The sequence below is a fragment of the Ciconia boyciana genome, chromosome 2, assembly GCF_034638445.1.
Source record: "Ciconia boyciana chromosome 2, ASM3463844v1, whole genome shotgun sequence".
Taxonomy (NCBI): domain Eukaryota; kingdom Metazoa; phylum Chordata; class Aves; order Ciconiiformes; family Ciconiidae; genus Ciconia; species Ciconia boyciana.
In genome coordinates, this window is record NC_132935.1 from 38,352,827 (window position 1) to 38,376,826 (window position 24,000).

Consider the following 24,000-nt stretch of genomic DNA (forward strand, 5'->3'; position numbering starts at 1 on the left):
TCCCAGTGGGGAAGATAGTAATTAAGCAGCAGATTTTTAAATCCATTTTGGAATTATTTTATGAAATGCAATTAGACCTGGCAGTCAGGCATTAGCATGGTATCTTTGTGCTGCTGTGTAATAGACTTTTGCTTGAAGGAGGTCTAGGGTTTCTTTGCATAGCTTATATAAACATTGCATGTGGAGTTTGTACAAATAAGTGTTTCTGGGGAACCTTAGCAGTTTTCGGATTGCACCCATTAATTATGAGTATTTATTACAGGAATTATTATGTCAACTAATAGAAGTTACCCACCTAGTGGAAATACCATACCCTACTCCTGTAAAAGTAGTCTTTGAATGGTTGTGATGATAAGCAGTAGTGAAGAATACAATTAAAGTTAGTTATGAGGAATGGAGTGTTTGTTACCTCGTATTCTTGTGTATATGTGTCATGAGGTGTTGACATTTCTTGCAGATTGTGTTTACTTGTTTTACTGCAAATAAGGTAGTTTGTTCTATTGCTTTTCATAGCTCAAATCTTCTTTTTTCTTGACACTTCACTTCTCTAGCAGATAGTTGTTACAAATGTTGGTTTAGGCTGCTGTTGTCTAGATTCGTGTTGTTTTGCCCAAGCATTTAAGACATTTTTCATCTTGCGAAGGGAAGTTTTTGTTGATTGAAACTTCCAGTGGGTGAAACCATTATATCTCCCTCTCACTGTGATACTGTCTCTCTGAATGCTTTCTTATTCCGGTCCTCTCAGCCCTTCGTCAAGATGTTAAAAAGTTAACCTCCCGCTTGAAAGGGGGTGTCTGTGAGCTGAAATTCCTTCTGTCCAAGAAGATAGTTGAGAAAGTAAATTCTTCAACAATTGTAAAATGCATTGTGTGTAAATTCATTTAGTGCCTTCATTTTTTGACTGTTTAGACTTAGCTAATTGCCATGTTAGAATACCTGGGAAAGTGGGGAGTGCTGTTTTGGCTTTGACTCCATGTTTGTCCAGTAGACTGGACACTATAAAAATCATAAAAATTAGAAATAATCTTAGCAAAGACCAGGACTTTTGACTTCCTTTGGGGGAATAATGAAACTGCCAAGTCATTGGCATGGGGGGGCGGTGGGGGGTGCAAAGTTCCTGTTGACACCTGCAGAGGTTTTAGTTGAAGTTCTGTTTACATTTCTGTCTGGCCTTTTTGTTCCTGAAGAACTACAATTATGTCAAAAAATTATATTAAATTTTTTTTTTAAATCTATAAAGAAAGAATAGGGGTGAGGAAGAAGGATGGGACATGAGATCTACTGCTTATCCTCATCTGTGTTTTCTTTCCTTTGTCTGCTGTATAGTAAGTATTTGTTATTATTTAGATAGTTTTACAGTGTAACTTTCTCATGTTTGGCAAAGAAAAATTTTTGTGTGTGCTCGATAGCTGTAGTTTGAGAAGTTGAATGTTATTTTAGTGACTGCTTTCTGAGTCTTCCATGTGCAATAGACTGTTCATAAGGTCAACTCCTGTATGTGTGTTTTTACAACTAGTCACGCTGTCAGTATGACCGATGTCCATGGAGAAAGGAAAGTCCAATCAAACATTGCTTGCACAAGGTGCCTTTTGAAACTAACTAAATAGAGAGGAGAACTCATTGTTGGATTACAGAATGGGAAGACTGTAAAAGCCAACTAATTCTGAGGAATAAGGAGAATGATGATAGGTTTGAAAGAATTTTAACAGAACTTGTGTGAAAACAGATTCCAAATTGAGAACACCCTTAGAAAAAGCTTCTTCCATTCCGTATCCTGTTTTGTTTCAGTAGTGTGGAATGCTAAGTAACTTAATAATCTACAATATCATGTAGTAGCGTGGTTATTTTTTCCTATAAAAAGCTCATAGAAAGCTTAATTCCTCCTGCTGAGATTAAAAGGAGCTGTGGGTTATGGAATGATTTGAGAATTGAAATGATGATGCAGTAAGTTTTATTTCTGAATCTTTGTATTTTGAGGCTTTCATCTTAAGTTAATGGCTAGGGCTGGTTACTTAACCTGAAAATTCTGTCCTGTCAGTTTGCAATTTTATTTTTTAGAGAAGGGTTACGTTTTCAGAGTTGGACATGAAATACTTCTGTTTTGCAAGACATGTATCCGTTTAATTCGATATTAGGTTCTAGTTCATTTTGAACACCTAACTTTCCAGTGATAAAACTAAATAAAATTTTATATTCTTACATAATTTATATTCTTTGTGTTATCTTCCATAGGAGAAACCGGAACATAGTTCTGTTCTTTCTGCAATCTCCACAGTCATAATCCTTCAGTGTGTTTCAGGGCTGGTAACTGACCACATGCTTGTGAATATGGATTATTTTTTCTTTAAAAATAATGTTAAGTAGAAAAAAAATACTAGTTTAATTAACATTTAGTATTTGATTAAATGATCCATTATTACTGAAATCTGGTGTAGCATCTAGGATATGACACTGTTGATTTAAATTACTGTCTTGACTGTGAAAGCATGCTGGAAGCAAACACTATATTTTTCTAGTTTTCATACCCTTACAGTGTATTTCCATAAGTCTTCAAAGTTGGTAAACTGAGTTAGGTAAATGTAGGTGTTTTAAAGCTATGGTACATGTATAACAAAAATGACTGAATAATTTGGGAATGGTAAAAAGCAGGAGATAATCTTACCACTTGCTCACAAAGAAAATGTTGCTTGCAGAACTGTATTACTGCATTCTGTATTATTTTTTTAGTGTCACTTGTATTGAAAAATGATTTATCTGTGGAGGTTATTTGACGTATTTGTTGCTTTGTGGTTTAAGGACTTAAATCTGCGTTTTTCCAAAAGTCAGTCCATAGTAACACATTATTTTGTTAAGTGCATGTTCAGACTTCAAGTTGACTTTTAAAAAAATCTTATTATTAAAAGTAACCCTATAGCCCTTCTCAAAGAAAATGGAATTATGTGGTTCCAGTAGCTAATATGCTAGAGAGAAGGGTTAGGGCCACTGTGTTTTATGTGCTGTCTCAAGTACTCGAGAGTTCTCAGGCAACTGAATTATGAGTATTTTACCCACAGTAAGCTTGTGCTGATCAGATGATGGCTGTACTGTGTCATAAATCTTCCAAAGATAAGATGATCAGAGTTGGCTGAGAAGAAGAAAAGAATGGCCCTGAGCTGAAAACTAGGAAGCCTAGCAAGTCTGTATGTAGGTGTATCTGCCTCTTGTGCATTCTTAAGTCATTCTCCTGATTGTAGTTACTTTCTTTCACCGTAACCATTCTGTTCTTGCAGAATATTCAGTGTGAGAGGAATGAAAAGTTTACAGGTACAAATAGATGTTTTTAGTAGAGAATTAATGTTAATTTAGTTTCCTTTATAAACTACATTCGTTTTGCCTCACAAATCACGGTACTTCTGTACTGTTCTAATACATTCATTTTACATAATAGGGAATTCACTAAATAGGCAAATGTTTCAGGCTAAAAGAAAAAATACTATGGGTGTCATACAAAGATATGATAATCTGTAACTCAAGAAATGATCCTGAAGATTTTTCTCCTTTCCCAAACCCATCTGATGGTTGTTTATAAAATGAATAAGCTTTATTTATAGTAACTAGGTAGAGGCACAGAACAATAGGTTCTTTCTCAAATACAGAACAATAGGTGTGAAGGACGGGAAGGGAAGCGTAAGGAAACAATCTCACAGTCAGGATGATAGCCAGTAGTTTCAGGACAAGGAAAGCTTGATGGCTGTTGGTATTTTTGCAGGCTTTGTGAGAAAGAAAGCTTTTGTGGAGGGACCTGAAGTATAATGCGGTAGTGCTAACAATGTTTTTACAAAGATTTCCTTTTGTGCCTAAAGAACAGCAAAGGGGAGGAGCACAGTAAAGTAGGCTTTTTTTTTTTTTTTAATCATCTCTCCTTAGCTCACACTGAAGATATTGGATGAAAACAGATGAGCTAAGTGTGACCAGAAGGAGTGGAAACTCAGCTGCAAAGCCTTGAGCAGCAAATCTTTACCATGTGTGCATGGGTTTTACCATGATAGAAAAGAGCAACCTAATGCTGTGACTCCATAGCCAGTAGAGCCACTGCAGTAGCTTGCTGTTGTGACCTCTGCAGAGAGGCGTTTTTCTGTCCAGGCTTTGCTCCCAGACATTGTCCTACTCCATCCCTTGTCCTGGCATGCATTTAATACTCTGAATCAACTAAAATAACTTTTAAAACAAACAAACAAACAAAAACCTGAAACCAAACACCAGAAAAGCACCTGTGGGGTGGTTTTGTTCTGTTTTGGTTTTAGTTGTATTAATGTGTTGCCATTAAAATAGCAGACGTGGCCTCATGCCGCAGACCTGTTGCAAAGTAAGCAGTGAGAGCATATGGCTGGAAGGAAGGCAGAGCTTTTGTTGTTCCCCCCTCTCAAGGACGTGCATTGCTGCGTAGCAGTTCGAGATTTTGTGTAACCCTGCTTAACTGGGGACTGTTGCTGAGGTGGTTGTCTTCTACTCATCTGTCTCCCCTTTCTTCCTTCTTGCACTGGACCTAGTAGCTGTTTGGCCACAGAGTAAGGCTGGGGAGTAGTGTGATGAAAACTGATAAAGTGAGAAGGGGAAGGATTAGTTTTCTAACATCTGAGTTGACAAGGGTTTCAGAGGAGCAGGACTGCCACTCGTGATCGTAACCTGTGGTTTCTCGGGGTTAGCTGTCACACCAGTTGTGGTGATGATGTACTCTTTTATGATACAAAATGAGGTGATGTTGTTTATGGCATGCTGTCAAATTGAGCCCTAAATGGAAGCTGCCAAGAGGGAAGGATGTTGTCAGAAAGTAATTGTAAAACACTTCCTGTCTCATGTTCGTTCTCATATTTCTGCTAGATTGTGATAATAAAGGAAGAGAAATGGCATTGAGACATGAAGTAAGTGTGACTAATAGCCTGAGGATGGCTCTAAATTAGAAGGAATATGAAACATATTAGCAAAAGATCAAAGTTAAAAATGCTTATCAGTTTACAAACATGTTTAGTAGTCATTAGGGTTTGTTGTCTCTAGTGCCTGAGAAGGAAAGAAACCCAAAGAAGTGACTGTCAGGACCTCTGTAGCCAAGTTGAACTCTTTAATAGTTAGATATCTGCAAGCAGATGCCCTGCTAGAAAGACTGATTTCTCAGTCTGCATAGAAGATGTAGTTATTCAGTGAATTTGGATTAATATGTTAAGGAGGTATGTCTCTGTGTGTAAACATTTCTTCACCTCCATGCCCCCTTATCAGGTGGTGTGCAAAGAACCAAGCTCTAGTAGTCCTAACAAGCATACTGAAGAAACTTACGAAATTCAGGCTGTTAAGCCAATTAAAACAAAAGAGCACATAATACTTTTTCTACTAGCAGGCATTGTCTCCTGTTATTAAAAGTTGGGGGAAAAAAAACCCATGACACTTTACTAAACTGAGATGGAAGTTAAAATTGGACTTTCAAATATCAAATTCTTAATCACCCAAATTTAACGAGGAGACAGAAAGTGACACAAAGGAATAACTGTATGAATGACATAGCTAGAACAAAAGAGATGGAGACTTGATCCCCCTGCCCCCTCTGCACCTTTTCGTTAGTGTCCTAAATGCTAGGCAGCAAGAGACCTTATCTTCCAAGTGAGATATTGTAGGTGGTTCTTAAACTGATGTATTGTAAGTGTGTGTGTCTTTGTTATCTTTTGGAATTAGGCAAAAGAAATCTTAACTAAATCTAAATACTTACTGCTTTGGGCCCAAACAGTAGCGCTTGGGAAAAAATAGCTGTTTATGCCTGGGCTCTACTTGTTTGGCTTGTTTTCAAGAGTTACTGATTTTTTTTTTTTTTTTAAACTAGCATAGACAAAGTTGTTCAAGGTTAATTCTGTTACAGAATTATTGGTGAAAGATTAAGGGAGCTTTCTCTTCTGGCCTTTCAGGACTTTGACACACAAAACTTGAAAAAGTAAAATACTGAAATACATACAGGTGTACAGCCTTTCCAGCCAGATCGGAGAGTGCAGAATCTAATCACTGGGAGTTACCTGCCTTCAGGGTGATCACATTTGCTCCTGAAACATGTAGGAAAGAGTTGGAGAAGTCAGCAGGGCTGTGATTGATATGAGTAGCTTTGGGGATAAATTCTGGAGTGTGAGAGTACTGTGGTGTAGGGGATGTAGATAAGTTACCTGATCAGAAGAGATGTGCGACTCTAGTTAATGGGGTTCGGCATGTTTTAATTCAGTATCTGCAAGTCTCACAAACCCCCCAGGAATTCCTAGCAGTAAGGTAGAGGTGGAACAGTACAACACTTAATGAAATATAAGTGAAAATATGACACACAGAATTGCATGTGTAGGCCGGTGTAGAAGATGTTTGTATTAAGGGGGGAGGGGAAGGGACAGGTGGTGAATGGTTTAAATGTATAAATGGGTTTTTGTGGCAGACTCACTGATATAGAGATCATAGAATAGAATCATAGAATAGTTTGGGTTGGAAGGGACCTTTAAAGGTCATCTAGTCCAACCCCCCTGCAATGAGTAGGGACATCTTCAACTGGATCAGGTTGCTCAGAGCCCCATCCAACCTGACCTTGAATGTTTCCAGGGATGGGGCATCTACCACCTCTCTGGGCAACCTGTGCCAGTGTTTCACCACCATCATTGTAGAAAAATTTCTTCTTTATATCTAGTGTAAATCTACCCTCTTTTAGTTTAAAACCATTACCCCTTGTCCTATCGCAACAGGTCCTACTAAACAGTCTGTCCCCATCTTTCTTATAAGCCCCCTTTAAGTACTGAAAGGCCGCAATACGGTCTCCACAGAGCCTTCTCTTCTCTAGGCTGAACAACGCCACCTCTCTCAGCCTTTCCTCATACGAGAGGTGTTCCATCCCTCTGATCATTTTCATGGCCCTCCTCTGGACCCGCTCCAACAGGTCCATGTCTTTCCTGTGCTGAGGACTCCAGGGCTGGATGCAGTACTCCAGGTGAGGTCTCACCAGAGCGGAGTAGAGGGGCAGAATCACCTCCCTCAACCTGCTGGCCATGCTTCTTTTGATGCAGCTCAGGATACGGTTGGCTTTCTGGGCTGTGAGTGCATATTACTGGCTCAAGTCCAGCTTTTCATCCACCAAGGACCCCCAAGTCCTTCTCCACAAGGCTGTTCTCAATCCTTTCATCCCCCAGCCTGTATTGATACTGGGGGTTGCCCCAGCCCGGGTGCAGGACCTTGTGCTTGGCCTTGTTGAACCTCATGAGGTTCACATCGGCCCACTTCTTGAGTTTGTCCAGGTCTGTCTGAATGGCATCCCATCCCTCAGGTGTGTCAACTGCACCAGTCAGCTTGGTGTCGTCCACCAACTTGCTGAGGGTGCACTCGATCCTACTGTCTATGTCATTGACGAAGATATTAAACAGTACTGGTCCCAGTACAGACCCTTGAGGGACACCACTTGTCACTGATCTCTATCCAGTTAAGGCACTGGATTTTGTTATGGCTTTTGTATGTCCTCTTCCCTGAATGCTGTTTCCATTCGCAGAGGCAGGGTATTGGTAAGTTCTGTGGAGATATTGAATCGTTGCACAGAAAGGGTAAGAATTAAGGATGGTGGTATGAATTTCAGCTTAGCAATTCTTGGTTTTTAGAAGGTGTGTGACATGTAAACTGAATTTTGGGAGGAAAAAAAGAGTAGTACCAGTGTTTGGAGACTTAAGTTCCATTAACAAAGCCATTGACTACAGTTTGCCTACCTCTGTGACTTCTTCAGTTGGTTGGGTGCGTTTTGATTTTTTTTTTCTTTTGATTTTTGATAAAAAAGACTTCTAGTGGGCATTTAGGCAGTACTACTTTGTAGATTGTAGTGTGAGATGCTGTTTAGTGGTCATGCAGGTAAGAATGTATACTCTCCAGTAAGAAATGTAAGTGCAGTCATCCATATATGTACCTCCCTGTGTCCACTGATGAGAAAACTGAGGCACCACGGGTAGAATAAGAAGGGACCTTAAGCGGACTGCTTATCTAGGAGTAGAATTCAGGTCTCTTCAGCAGCAGCTCAGTGAGGTGGGTCTTTTATTTTCTTTTTCCTGTTAAGCTGTACAGTGATTTTTAAAGAGTTTGAGTGAGCAATGGATACTTTTTTGTCCACCTGTTGGTGCCATGTGTGGACAGAGGTGCTGACAGTGTCAGTAAGAGAAATGAGGCATGGTTTGATGAGTAAATTACACAACACTTAAAATAACTTCTGTTTTTAACTGTGATAAACTTACAAAAGTATGAGCTTTCCAGTGCTTCCAGTTCTTTTCTTTCTTACCGTACACGTCCCATTAAATCATCAACTCTGTCAGAGTTTTTAATGCATTAAATGCCCTGGTTTCTTCTACTGGAGTACAATGATCAGTATAAACATGTTTGTTCTACTGTGGACCAAGCTCTTCCCCTTCCCTTCCACTCTCCAACATGCACCTCTAACAATGTCTGCACACCCTGTCCTCAGCTTTCATCTACCTGTATTTCTGCTCTTTAATTAAGCCTGCTTCTACCTCACATAAAGATAATGTGTTCCTTATTTGTGTGTTACCTGATCTTTTAGAGGCTTATTTGCATTTTTTTTGTAAAAAAAGAGAAGCAGATAATAGCTCAAATGGAAAGAAAGAAGTGAATTTCTACAGAGAGGGCAACACAATATTCTAGCATCTACCCAAAGGTACAAAGGGTAGTTGTCCCACTTATAGCTGCCTAATCTCATAATCAGTCTTTGTTCTTCACATTTACATTTATTTGTGAAACAACTTTTGGACCCTTTTGATTGCTTCCCAGATTTTCACAGGTAGTCTGTTCATGTTTTGTCTCTAGAAAATTCTAGGATGACTTTTGTTAACTACCTGTCTGATAACTCCATTGGTTACTTCTTGCTGTTATATGCTATGAAACGTGTATTTCCTAGATATGTTGATTAAAAACACTCTCAATTTAATATAACTGATATGTATGGTGTTCCGATATGGCTACAAGAGTACATGGGAAAACTTAATTAAACTGCAGTTCAAGATATGTACTTAGTTATATTTTAAGAATAATCCAATTTTGATATTTATTCATTTGCAAACTATTTGATTGACAAGAAAAGTTTTGACTGGAAAAAATGTATATATGTGTGTTTGTTTATTTAGGCTTTGCTGACTGCGGTAACATCTCAACATATAGAAATCCACGAAGGAACAGTGCTACAGGCTGTAAGAACATGTTACAATATCTATCTAGCAAGCAAAAATCTCATAAATCAAACCACAGCCAAGGCCACTCTAACACAAATGCTGAATGTCATTTTTGCACGTATGGAAAATCAAGCAGTGAGTATCTCATTATCTTTGTATAGAAGCTAGCTCTTAAAAGCAAATCAGCTTGAGAGATTTGGTTTGTCATTATTATTAAAGCTTTTTGGCTTTCCTAACTTACGTACTTTTGGGGAAAAAAAAAAAAATCTTGTATCTTACACTGTTCTTTTTGTGTTTTGCACTCTGAAATAGGTGTGATGTGTTTTTGAGGGGTGGGGGTGGTGTATAGGTTTTAAACTTACCGTAGTGGTCCTCTATATTTAATTGGATATATTCAACTTCAGTTTCTGTTGTCAGGCTGTCAAGAGATGCCACACTACCTGCGTAAGAGTGCATATGGAGTACATTAGTGTTAGTGAAATGCTCCAATGTTGTTTTGATGGTAAACACCAAAGAAGTAATCCATGATTAAGACAAAACAAAAAACCTCAAACAAACAAAAAAACACCCCACAGAAAAACTTTTAGTCATGTAATCATTTACATTTTTTAACATTTTAATGTGTAGTAGTCACTAACAGATACTTATATGTCACTGAAATTGCTGTTGTGAGTTGTCAGCAGGGACCCCAGCGTATGCACTGTGCCTTCTGCTGCTGATAATAAAGATCAATAAGGCAAAGTAATTGTCCTATTCCTATTAAAAAAAAAAACCACCCAAAACCCAAACAAACAAAGCAGATGCCCAGATTTGAGAACTGGTTGAATTCCTAGCTACTTCTAGAAGTAATTCAGCTGTATTATTACAAACTCTAAGTTTTCTCTAAGAGTATGTAGATATTCTGAGAGAATATTTCTCTAAGAATATTCTTTCTTACTTTCCTCTCAGAAGCAACTGCGTATTGGTATGTGGTACCATCACAGTTGAAGATTTGAGACATCATATTTATGATAAGTCATGGCAAAAGTCATGCAGTACCCGAGTGCTTTGAGAAATCTGTGCAGTTACTGTCCTTTTAAGCAACTTAATATAGAAGAGGATTATTATCATTATTCTACAATGGAAGTCTTCATTTTTGCCAGACTATAAGTCTAGTCTTTATGCAAGTTGATAAGCAGTTCTGCTTGTTTTGCACTCTCAGGGCAGTTATTTTAATGAGATAGCTAACAAATGCTAGAAGGAATTATTTGAACTGTAATTTGAAAGGTAGTATCTAATCGGGGATCTGTAGCACCCCAAAAGATTCACCATAGAAAGCTTTAAGTGGAGGAGTAAAGGGCTGAGATCATAGTAGCCAAAATAACAGTATAAAAAGTTACAAAACTTTTGTTAAACACTAGGCTCTGCAGGGATAGAAAGCCAGTCCTTAGAGTATCGCCTCAAAGGACGCCCTGCTTTAGTTCAATGACTGTTGTCTTAATCCATTAGACAAGAAATTCTTCCCTTTCTGGGGACTCCAAATCAAGGAACTATGAAACTAAAATAGTCTTCGTCTTACAGTTTTAAGTATGATGATTTCTTCCTGAGGATCTGTTTTCTGTAGTGTTTTGGAAGTGCTGCTCTTCTCAGTTTTAACTCCCAGTTTTTTTTTTTTTTCCCTGGATGTTTACTCAGTTTCCTCTTTTTTGTTTTTTTGTTTGTTTTTGTTAGTCTTTTCCTTAATACCACATGTTTGTAGGATAACAGAAGACTTGTCCATTCTCCCATGTATTTCTCTTTGTGGGAACTTTCAAAAAAGAAATAAATCTGCCTTGTTGTTTCTCCATACAGTCCTTGTATATTGTCACATCTACTGGCTGAACTTCCTTATAGGGCAGGCAGACAACTCGAGGTCCTAGACTATGTGTAGTTTAGTCATCCCTCTTCCACAGTGAAGGTATGGTTAAGTGTAATGTGCATAGTTGGGAAGCAGCCCTCTTGCAAAGCTTTATCTCGTGATACTAAAATTATTTGTAGTAATACAAAGGATGCATTTTCCTAAACTGTTACAGCTTTATGAAGGCACTGTGTAAGCAGAGACAGTGGAGATTTAATGTTTATAAAATAACGTATAAAATACGTATACAGCTCATTGTTTTGTTTTGATGGTGAAATTCTTGTGTCATTGCAATGTTTTTGTAGCTTCAGGAAGCTAAACAGATGGAAAAGGAAAGACACAGACAGCAACACCATCTACAGCAGTCTCCAGTAAGCCATCATGAGCCTGAGTCACCTCAGTTGAGACATATTCCAACACAGACTGATCCGCTGTCCAAAGAACATGAGAGAGAGCTTGACCACAGCACAAATGATGTGGACAAGAACCTTCAAGAAGATACAGAGGCAGAAAATGGCTCTGATATTTCTAGTGCTGAAAATGAACAGACAGAAGCCGACCAAGCCACAGCAGCAGAAAGTAATCAGTGTGTATTTCTGTTTCATGGAGGGAGGGAAAAGGTCTGTAATAAGAAAGGCTTGAGGATTGTCTTTTTTTCCCTCTCCCAGATTTGGAGTCAGGCATATGTTTTCAAATAGTTGACTAATGCAAAATGCCTGTTGTCCTTGTTTGCACTGTTAAACTTTATCATGAGTATCCTTTAGTCCTATGCTCTGTTGTAGTCACTGTAGGAAAGATTCCTCTCTGCACCTATGTAATATTGTGAAAGTTTTTTGGGAGTAACATCTCAAACCCAGTAAGTTTTCAGTGTTTAATGTACATGAAAGTACAAAATTGATATCTTCTGTTGGCATAGACCTATGGATTAATTACCATTTACAGGTTAAACACTGGAATGCTTATGTTCTGCAAATACTATTTTCAAAGCATCCAAACATGGCTTTTCTTAACGTATACTCTCCTACTGATAGATTTGTAATTGAATTTTTAAAAATTAAATGCAAGTAAAATATATCCTTAGTTTCTGAGTTTCTCATTAATATTTGTTTGGGTTTGTTTTTCTTTTTAAAGATCTTTCTAAAGCTGATGGAGGAACATATGATGGTGAAAGCAATGAGTGTGAAGAGAAGGCGCAAGAAATTGTAGAAAGTATTGTACAGGAAATGGTGAACATAGTAGTTGGAGGTATTATATTAATATCTGTCTAGTCAATAACAACTGTAGTCTGAATCTTCACATTAAGAATTATTTTAACACTTCTGAATATTTAACTAAAATATGTCATTATTTAAATAACACTTACATGCTGAAGAAAATTGTTTCAGTTGTCTGATCTTAGCTGTGCATTATTTAACAGTAAAATGGACAAGATTTTATACATTAATTTACACTCTCTACATTGGAGACTAATGTTCTTTTTAAAATACAAATTCTTTTTCCTTTTTTTTTCTGTTTTGTTTCCACATAAACTTTTCACAAATGGGCCTGTCTCTGTAGTAGCAGTGTAGCACTACATTTTTCAGTTTGTTGGAAAGTGTACATCAAATCAGTGGCTCCTCGCCTGCCTCCCCACCCCCCACAGTCCGTCTTGGAAACTTAGTAGAATGGTGAACCTGGCAATGTAAAGTTATAAGTAATTTTTTAGTTGTAATTTTCATTAGTGGGAATTAAGACTATTTGGAATTTTTTTTTAGTTTTATAATGCCATGTAAATTCTGCCTTAAGCTCCTCCTTATGATATTTTGCTTATTATTGTTTTAGTATTTAAACGTTAGGTTTAAAAGCTCTTTTTAATTTGCATTCTTATGTAACATTTGTTTATAATTTTTACATCTTTTCTGATAGATGTGGAAGGGACTGCTGAAAGTGCAGGTGGTGATGGCACAATTGTAACATTAGAGGATGGCAGTGACAGTGAAAACATTCAGGCAAATGGAATTCCAGGGACTCCAATTTCTGTTGCTTATACACCATCTTTACCTGATGACAGATTATCTGTCTCTTCCAACGATACTCAGGTACAGGCAGTTACAAATTAGGAAATATTGAGAAAAGTAGTATGTTTTAAGTGTTGTCCAACACTTGTACAGAGAGTGTTTAATATAATTCCATAAAATAAGTTACTCAGATGAATTTCAAGTATTAAGTAATGTTCTAAGCATTATTCTATTTTAATGCACTATTTAAATTAAATTTTCGTAAGTAAATTTTGCATGTGATGCCTTTTTTGTCCTAGCATATTTTTAGCTGCCCCATAGAGTATGCTGTTCCAAGATTAGAGAACTCAGTTCCCTGTTTTTTTGAAGTGCTCCTGACAAACTATAAAACTAGCATTTGATATACATAGTGAAGAATATAGCTAATTAGAGACATACTTGTATAATTTCAGTGTGTTCTATTCAAATGATAAATAGAAATTTCAAGCCTATAGTAGGAACTTACTGCAATGATTTCACAAAAAAAGCTTCATGTCTGAGAGGATTTGATTTTCATTAACAAAAAAGAGGTGAAAATATACTCCCTCTGTGTTAGGTATCAGTATGTATGCACGATCCACTGGCAGAGGGTATCTGCTGTCAAAGTGTACTGAGTTTGGGAATAACAGATTTTAAGCTTAAAAAGCTACAGTCACATATGCTATACAAATAGAAGATGAACATGAAACATGTTGCTTGTATAAGGAATAACAATACAGAATTGCAAGAACTTAGTGATAGGGGTGATTATTGTACCATAGAAATTTTACCAAATGTATCTTGACACAGATATGTAACTACTTGCGTTCTATTAAAATGTGAAGGTTTGGGTTTTTTTAAACTAGTTATCCACTGAAAATGTCTGAAGGCAATTCACTGCAAGTTACCTTACTTAAACTTGACCTACCTAATTTCATGACAGTCTTTAACTAATTCTCACTTTTTACTGAGATGGCAATTTTTATTAGTGAGTTTGTCTATTTTAACTGGACTGCATAATATTTTGTTTTGTTTTAGTTTAGTCTTGAGACCATAAAGCTATAGTGAATTGGTTATATTTGTATAATATGTTAACTTCTTGTTGCTAGGAGGTGGGGATTTCCCTACACACCCTGCTAATGCAAAATGGAATACTGAAATATGTTAACTTCTTTAGGAATCTGGAAATTCTTCAGGACCTACCCCTGGTGCTAAGTTTTCCCACATTTTACAAAAGGATGCCTTCCTTGTATTCAGGTCACTGTGTAAACTCTCCATGAAGCCCCTGTCAGATGGACCACCAGATCCAAAGTAAGTAGAATTAAGAGTTCTTATAATGAATCTTTTCTACTTGAAAATAAAAATAAATTATTTAAATATTTTTGAGAGTCCTCAGTTGTTGAGAACATAATGGTATGGTAAAAAGAACCTAGAAACTTTGAAAAGGTATTTTTTTGTTTTAATGCATCCTTTGTATGTTAGATGAAAGCAACTGCTGCTACCCATCTACCTGTTTAGAAGTTTCTTAACAATGCCTGTGCTTCCTGCAAGTACATCATGTTCTTCCTAGTTGCTCTTTATAATGCTTTTCAGAAGGGTTTGTAAAGAAGGTCTTCAGGTATTTTTGGTCTCAGCTAATGTTGCTCTGCTTTTAAGTAATACTTAGGTTCATAACCGTTGCTGTTTATGCCCCACAGTTTCTTACATCTCTTGCGTATTGGGTGTCCAATACACATACCCAACTCTACTTCATCTTAATATAAGCTCCTCACTTTGAGCTGATACTGGTTATGATAAATTCGTGATATAGTGTTTCATTCTTTCACTCAGGTTGGACACTTTTGACAGCCTCCTTAATCAAAACATGAATGTTTTGAAAACAAAGTCTTTATTTGGCTGTTTTGGAAATGTTGTCCTCTGACTGAAGACACCATGGCTTAGACACTTGTTCATTGTAAACCAAAAAAAAATATTCTCCTCTATAGATGGGTGCCAGTTTTAGTTAGTTGTGGCAAAGAGCTTTGCATTTCTGATCTTGGATAGAATTTATATGCATCTTTTTTTGCACATTAGGAACAAGGGTAATAATTTTCAAGAGGAATGCTTTTTTTGTTCCTAAGATACTAAAACTGTGGTACGACTTCTGATGACAGTCAAAGGCCCAGTATTCTTCAAAATGAAATCAGCTTTACTGTTCCAAGGTTTAACTGTTAAAGCAAGTAACTTTAAGACAGTTTAATTTAATCACTGATGTGTATCATGGATTTAATAAGCTGAAAAAAGTATGATGCAGTAGAAAGGGTTTTGCAGGCTTAGTCTAGAACCATTTTCAAATTGTTATCTAGTGATGCACTATGGAAAGTCAGAACATTCAAGAATGAAGACTGAGGCATGAGGTTTTTCCTCACTATTTTTGAGAATGTGTCTTCCAGGAAGTGCCATGAAAATCCTGTGTTTTTTGTCAGTTCTCTGAGACTAAGACTGTCCATTTATTAAAGGCTTTAATGGATTAACTCCCTCTGGAAGAGCAGCAATAGCTATTGAGGCACTTGGAGCATCTCATCTGAATCCATGGAGTCCTTGATGTTTGTATCAGAACTGATTAAGCTCTTCATGTAGAACAAATTGGAGGAAATGGTGTTTAGGGCAACAAGAATTAACTGCAAAGGCATTTGAAGACATCCTGTGTTTGGAGGAGTGCCTAGAATTTATCAATGGTTCTGAGGCATTGATGGCTTTTTGAACTATTACAAACATGCTGTAATTGGAAGAGGAGGCGTAGGATATCTACAGCATTTTAAAAAAGTGTTATCTGCCTGTTTAAAAATAATATTTCCAGTGAAATTAGCTATGAAGTCTTTAATGAAAATATTTTTAAATTTCAGGTAACCAGACATGGAGCTTTAGCTTAAAATCACAAGGCTGGGAGTTGAGATCAAGGTTATGCTTCCTGGGAACCTGCTTAATGTCTTTATCTTGTTTTTCCATGGAATAAAATAAGATGGGGGAGAAATGTCTTGAAGGTTTACTTACTAGATTTTAGTCCTTAAAGTTGTTTTAAATTAAGTGGGCTTTACACATCATACAGAATTGGTAAGGCCAGCAAGTTAAGACTTCTGTTATGAGCTGACATTTGCTGGAAGTAGGCAATATTTACTATTTTATTTATTATTTAAATTCTCTTCATATTTAAATTCTTAATGTTTCATAGCAAAGTATGGTCTGGTCATGTGCTGTCTGCACACTTGATACAACATGATGCAAAAATCAAGCCTTTTGCATCAAAGGAGATTGTTATGTTAGGTTCCATGCAGCTGGGCAGCGCCTAGAGCTAGGCATTTTCTTGAAGAACCCCTACAGAGCTGTTTTGGGGCATTTACTTTGACCTGCAGCCCATAAGGAGGAATGGGAGGAACAAGTTCCTCACTCAATTTGACTGGCTATGTTTTGCTTCTCAAAAGTATCTTCAGGCAAAAAGTCTAAGCTTGGGATTATATTTTATGAGTTTGAAATGTTTGCAGATTCCCCCCCCATCCCACTTTGTTTGCCAGCGTGCAGAAATCATTGAGTTTATTTGCTACGTACTTTTATTAATTTGCATTTTTGTTTGTAGCTAGACTGGAATTACTTTTTTTTTTCATTAAGCTCATATTTTTGCACTATACAGCAAATATCCAACTACTGTGTGTGTCGTGTGTTGACTTGAAGTGCTCCCTACCATGTCTGAGCTGTACTGTATGAAAAATTTCCTGTCATTGTTCCTTATGTTTCATAACTGTCCTCTGTCAGTGGGTGGTTGTTCTATGAAAGCTGTGGACTGTCTTGTTGGGAAAGCCATTTGTATCTATACCTGCTCTTTAGAAGAGCTACAGTCTTTTTTTGAGATGATCAGAAGTGGGAAGGAGCATCAGGAGTCTGAGAAGAGAATGCTTTCACCCAGAATGCTATTTAAATTGCATTATATTTTCATAGTTGCAGATTTCCTTTACACTTTTGTGTATGTGTGGTTTGGAGGGTTTTTTGTCTGGGTGGTGTTTTTTTTGTTTTGGTTTGGTTTTTGTTTTGGTTTGTTAAAGCATAAATGGTAGCACTGTTCTGACATGAATTCTAGCTTACTTCAGTCTGTAAGAAGCGTGATGTTAACCGTGGAGCACTTGACAACACTGCAGCTGCCTGACTTTGCTATTGCCATGCTTAAAATAGGCATGTTATGTATCTTAGCTGCTCTTTGGAGTGTGATGGGGCCAGTGACTGATAAACAATATAAAATACGGTATTTGAGAAAAGAGATTTCAGTGTTGGGAGGAGGTAGGTCAGGCAGTACAGCTGTTGTCTTTATGGTCCTTCAACTCTCTTTCCGTGACGGTGGAAATAGAGGAGGAGGAGGAATTTCCATTTTTTGGTAGTCAGGGTTCTGTAGATGGGCTGAATATTTTAGATGGGATCTTTGAAAAATCCATTAAAAGGGAAGAATGCTCTCTTCAACCTCTGGCTAAGATGGGCAGCATTGCCTACTGTTGCTGCTGTTCTGCGGTGCTGTGCTGCAGAAGAGAGAGTGGCTCAATAGTAATGGAGAGAAACAGTAACAGGAAAAGGTTGTTCTTACCCACCTTCTTGGCTGAGGAGTGACCACTTCAACAAAAAAGGTCAACATCTTTTTATGACTCTTTCTACACCAGGTTGTGTCAAATTTGAGTTTATTTCATGAACATTCCACATAAAAAAAATCATTGTGGTGTGTATTGACTTTTCAAGAGAATGTTTTATTTTTTTATGACTTACACCGAGCTGATATGCTGCATTGTTTTATTCTAGATCTCATGAACTGCGATCAAAGATTCTTTCATTGCAGTTGCTTCTGTCCATTCTGCAAAATGCAGGACCTGTCTTCAGGACAAACGAGATGTTTATTAATGCTATTAAGCAATACCTTTGTGTTGCACTGTCAAAAAACGGAGTCTCATCAGTTCCAGAAGTTTTTGAACTTTCACTCTCCATATTTCTTACCCTCCTGTCAAACTTTAAGACTCATCTAAAGATGCAGATCGAGGTACGTTACATTAATTTCTAATTTAAGGGGTGGGGGTGTGTTAGGTGAACATCTGTTTATATTTGTGTGTAGCTTGGTCTTGCTTAGATAAATTTGTTTTCCTTTCTGAACCTCAGCTTTTGCATAAGGCTTGCCAAATCTTCCCATGCGTAGAAACTCTTTTTCACCCAGCAGTAATGGACTTGCTTGCAACAATGCCCTTGAAACCCCCTTCCAATAAAATAGCAGCATTTCCTTTGGAATACTTTATAGATTAAGTAAGATTTGCTCTGTAATATCAGAAGTAATGTGACACTTGTGGTAGTGTTAAGTTGTTTGGTGAAGTGGAAAGTGATGGGAAAACTTTTGTAGGGCTGTTTAAAAAAATTTCCATATTTTAACTAGAACATGAAAAGAAGTACCTAATAAAGAAGTAAGCCATTTCATCACTTAATAATAGACATTAACATAAAGTAAGAAATTTTACCGTGCAAAACATGCTTTGATTTACTTTGTGATTGAGGTGAATTTTTACAGTCATAACTTATACGCCCATACTCCCTACTATTACTATATGAGTTAGTTTCCTTTATTTAAAAGCAGAGTTTTCTGTTGGCTGTGGCATGGTATTATCGCAGAATGATGCTGAAACTCAGAAATGAGTAGGTTTGTGGATAAGCTCGGTCAACCAGCGTTCAATGATGCAATTAGGAAGTTTTAGCTCTGCACTACATAGTACAAATGAAGAAAATGAGTACACTTAGGAAACTACTATGTAATCTGTGGTTTTGCAAAGGAATTTTAGAAGAAAAATTAATGACTTGAAATGCATTGTGGATTCTCTTTGAGGCCTCTTGACCAGATTTCTTTCTCTAGGGAAACCCCAGCTATTTGATTATTGTAGACACTTCCTGTTGTATATGAGGGCCTACATCAATGTATGTCCTGAATTAAGAAAATCTCATTTCCTCAGGCTTCAAAAGGTGTATGCACAATTTAACTCCTTGGGCCATAAGTAGAGATAAGTCCATATTCTTAGCAATAAGAGTTATTCAAGTCCTGACAGACATTGCGAATTTTCTCACTGGGTGGATATATTCTAAGTCATAGAGGAAAGCAAGACATACGTAGAGCTTTGTTCTTGACTTCTAATTCTTGTGCTGTAGGGTACGAGCAGCTTCTTGGAATGATTCTGTCCATTTGAACCACATGAATACCCTCTTGTGTGTCCCATGTGTTAAAGTTCTTAATTCCGTGGTGAATAAAGTAGTAGTGTGCATAGTGTGTTGCTACTGTTCATTCTGGTAATTTTATGTTTTGGGAGGCAATGTGAATACTGAAGCCTACAGATTGCCCCCTAAGCGTGGAGGTTAAGTACGTGAAAAGATGCTGAGGAGTGTTGATAATGTTGCTGTTATAAGGACCTTGAATTCAGGGATTTCTTCATCTATGGATGTCATTGTATAAGTTGATACATTGCGGCAGCTTTGGAGGAAGAACCTCATTTTGCCAGTGCCACGTCAGAAGGATACTGTGTCTGATCACTTACCAGGTTATTTTTATGCCTTTTTGGAGAAGAATAACAGTAGGATTTCCAGTATTTCCTTGAGCATAGCTTGGATAGAAATACAGGTTTGGTGACTCATTGAATGTGCCTTGAAAATATGATGCATTTTGAAGACTTTCAAGACAAACTGTGTGTGCTCAACAAGACTGTAGTGCATGTGCAGCGTTCAGCACATCAGACAGACTGGGCCGAGCTGCTGCTCTTCAGTCACACAGCCTGCTTCCCAGAAAGTGTTGGACTCGCTATGTGTTCTCAGAGCTTACAAGTCAGTGTGTAGGTGGTAAATGCATTGCAATCCGGCTTCCCTGACAGAAATTTTCATGAGCTCCCATTGCTGCCATCCTTTCCCCAAATTCCAAACAGAAAATGAAGACATATCTGAGGAAAATTGCATATAGGATACCCTACACTATTGTAGCAGCTTCTAGAATACGCTAAATTAGGACCCTCACCACATAGCAGGGCTGCATTTCCTCCTCACAAATATGAAAGCCAAAAGCTTGATGCTGCCAAAGTATCTATCTATTACAAAGTACGGGGAACAGCAATTTCTAGAAACTTACTCTTTTTCCTGGTTGTGAGCTAAGAATTCCTCTTCTTTCAGCTACTGATCCTAAAGGTTATTCAGAAGATGTGGGTAGACAAGTAGATAACTTCACATTCAGTTTGTGTCTTGGAGCTGTAAGGGGAGCCATATGCTCTGATTTATAATATGCAAAATTTATATATTTAGGGATTGAGGCTGCATTTTTCATCCGTGTAAGAAATTTTTGGCTTATTTTAAAATAATAGTTTTAGATTCTGTTGAAAGTGACCTTCCCCTGGTCCTTTGACTTAAATATTCAGCTAACACTGCCCTCTGACAGTTAAAATAGTTTGAGTCGTACCGTAATTGTATTGTAACTGTATTTCTAAATGGGTCAATGAATATATTTGCAGCAAATCAAGTCCTAGACACCAGGGGATTTGGGGTGTCATTTAGCTATACTTACCATTACCACCCTTTCATAACTGTGAATAAGCTATCTTAAAACTCTTATTTTCAATTGACCAAACTAAATAATTAGATCTTTTCTGGTTTACTTTTCTGATACGCTAGGAATAAAGTCTCAACTCTGTGACATGAATTGCAATAAGTAACGTAGTGATAGATAGCATTTTTAAATATCTGAAATGTGAATGATCAGTACTGTTTTGAGAAGCTGTTCATTCCAAGATATGCTTGTCCAAAGTTGACACTAGAAGCAAGAAGTCAGCTCTGTCTCGGAAGCATGGAGATTTAAAGTGTCTTTGTAGTATGCAGACTTTCCAGCTAATTTATCTTCTAGCTTAGATTTGGGTTTAATTTTTATACTTGAAAGTTTTTTCTCTGCTCCATCAGTGACTACTTTTTAAAAATTTTCTACAGGGGAAAAAAAATTATTTTCCTGATTCCAGAGGGTATATAACATTACTGTCTTTCAGTAAAAACATCAGAAAATAGCACATATGTAACTAAGGATTGCTCATAGTATGACCTTTATTAAAATTTTATGTCTTCCTCTGTTTGGATTACGTAAAGTTGTGGCTAAAATCAGTCTAGTACTCTTGAGTGTATTTAAGTGCTTGAAAGTCTTTGATCTGTTATGTGTTGAACTCCTTATGTTTCGTAGGGATGCTTTCCTTATTAAGACTAGTAACTGGGATTGTGCTGTGTGCCTCTTTTTCTCTAAAGAGGCCAATAAAATGGAGATACTGTTAGCACATTTTGCTTGAGGAAATGGCTTACCATCAAAGTTGCTTAAAAATCAGTGTTGCTGTTTTTCCCCAAACATGTGACTTAAAGTGAAATTAGCCTTAGGCTTATCTCTACCTGGCTAATAGCATAAAAACCTCTGTAAAAATTCTGTGGTATAAGGGAATATCTAATATTACAAACAAGGGTAGTTATATATTTGGATATTTGTGTGCTGCTATTGAAGAGGAGTTTGCTGGATTGAGACTATCGGCAGCATTCTAGAAAAAACGTATGTTGGTGGATTTGGTAGCCACAACTGGCTACGAAGAGGTGAGCTCTCAGAAGTGCAGAATGGTGATGTAATGCCATGTAGCAGTTCACATTTTGAGTTCATACGCTGTTACAGCAGTTGCTGCTGCTTAGGGAAGAAGTGAGAAAAAGCCTGCCCTAGGTGCTAAGCATGCTCAGCTGAAATAGTCTGCCTATAATACTAATTGATCTGGTGAGGAACTAATTGAGAAGGGATGAAATAGTCTCTGTTCCAAACAAAAGCATCTGTACTAAAATGATTTCAGGGAAGAATAATACCTCTTTTGGAGAAGAGTAACTTTCCTATTAATGGACCTGCTGCATTTTTTATGCTGTGCCTGACCAGTACCTTTCTTCCAATAATCTAATACTGTAGAGTGATTCTTTTGTGTCAAGATGTTTCCCTTCTAACAAAGGTCTGATACTTTAAATTGGCATGAGTGGCTGTTTTTTATGTTTGTGCCATATCATCATCATCTCGCAGAGAAAATCTTTTGTGGTGAGGTAATACCTCTCCTTTCAAAATCCCAAATAAACTCTAACAACAGCTCAGACTTCTTGTTAGGCTAAATTGTCCTTCAGGACTTCACATCATTCCTGGTTCTTCTGGTTTTGAGTGATCAGAATAGAAACTAAATTTCTCAGCCGGACAAAACTCGAGAAGTACATAAGTGATAATTCGAATTCCTAATTTGAATGTATCAAGCATGAGTTGTATTTCCTCCTTTCCTCTTTTTTTTTTTTCCTTATCTCCTGTACCTCTAAAGTGCTGCTTTCAGAATTATGTCAGAATATTGGCCATCAAAGTTAGTGACTGTGTTTGTAATAGATTTTATTTTTTTCTCCCTCTTCCTGGAATATTTGTTAGGTTTTCTTCAAAGAAATTTTCCTGTATATCTTGGAAACATCTACTAGCTCATTTGATCATAAATGGATGGTTATACAAACACTGACAAGGATATGTGCAGGTATTAAGGACCATTTGGTTCTAGTTTTTACATTTTTATGCTAAAGAACAAAACTGTACTTGCCTTTCATTGAACGATCTAGTTTTTGTCCCAAGTTTGACAATGTCACTTTGTTTATAGATGCCCAGAGCGTAGTGGACATCTACGTGAACTATGATTGTGATTTAAATGCAGCAAATATATTTGAAAGGCTGGTTAATGACCTATCAAAGATCGCTCAAGGAAGGGGTAGCCAAGAACTTGGCATGTCCAATGTTCAGGTAAAAATTCCACCAAACTTTATGAAGCTTCATGTTTCTTAGCATGACAGGTTAAGACTAAACTCTCCATTCTACTAATGTATTGCTTTTGAAATCTTTTCTAGGAATTAAGTTTGAGAAAAAAAGGATTGGAATGCTTAGTATCAATCTTGAAGTGCATGGTGGAGTGGAGTAAGGATCAATATGTAAATCCCAATTCTCAGACAACACTTGGTAAGACACGGGATGTGTTTCTTCTGGCTTTAGTAAAGAGGTGCTGCAGGAGTTTAGTGCATTTTTCCAGTATTTTGATACTGTTAGCGTCCAGATTGGTAAAACCTCTTGTATTAAAAAAAGAGAGAGAATAAACTTTTTTTTTATTTGGTAGAAATATTGCTAAATTTGAATTGGTGTCATTTGAACAAGTTGTCTAAGTTGTCTTTTCTTAATTGTATGAATTCCTAGAAAGCTACTACACGGAAAATGACTGAATCCTGTTATTTTCTGTATTTCTAATTTCAAAAAGATCACAAAATTTACTTTGAAGCTCCCCTAATTTCATCTAACTTTATATTGATTAAATTACTACTGAAGCAAGCTAGATGGAGAGCAATTTTTTTATTTATTAATATATAGCTATCAAACTTTTAATGTTGTAAGCAGTGAAGTAACTAAATCATGACTTGTTTTAATTTTTTTTCCATCTGACCTGAGATGAAAAGTACTAAGATTATGCCAGAATTTTCAGATCAAGCGCTTAAAGTTGGTAGGTGAAGTAATAATCTTTTTAGAGGTAGTTAGCATGGCTGTCTTTGAGAACTGAGAGCACCAGCTCCTTGGCGTATCTGCTCATAAACACTTGTAGACACTTTGTTTCAAAAACTTAGAATAGTGTGATTCACTTCAGGTCAAAAGTAACCTCAGACTTGAAAATAGAAGGAAAGATCTGTAATAGGGTTTCTAAAATGTCATATATTTTTTTTCCGAGTGCCTACAAATTATAGTTGTAATTTAAGGCTTAAATTTCAGGTATGTGATGGACTGAAAGAATCCTCTTTGATATGTTGTAGTGAT

General features: G+C 37.1%; 1 protein-coding gene across 1 annotated transcript in view; it reads left to right on the forward strand.

Annotated features, from left to right (window-relative positions):
* The window catches only part of ARFGEF1 (ARF guanine nucleotide exchange factor 1), a 98,367-nt gene that overhangs the window by 38,653 nt on the left and 35,714 nt on the right, over positions 1–24,000 (forward strand). Inside the window, exons 5-13 of the mRNA XM_072852378.1 lie at positions 9,162–9,341; positions 11,388–11,661; positions 12,214–12,327; positions 12,988–13,160; positions 14,275–14,408; positions 17,913–18,147; positions 22,588–22,687; positions 22,808–22,947; positions 23,052–23,160. Coding sequence (XP_072708479.1) covers positions 9,162–9,341; positions 11,388–11,661; positions 12,214–12,327; positions 12,988–13,160; positions 14,275–14,408; positions 17,913–18,147; positions 22,588–22,687; positions 22,808–22,947; positions 23,052–23,160 — 1,459 coding nt within the window. The remainder of the gene's footprint in view (positions 1–9,161; positions 9,342–11,387; positions 11,662–12,213; positions 12,328–12,987; positions 13,161–14,274; positions 14,409–17,912; positions 18,148–22,587; positions 22,688–22,807; positions 22,948–23,051; positions 23,161–24,000) is intronic.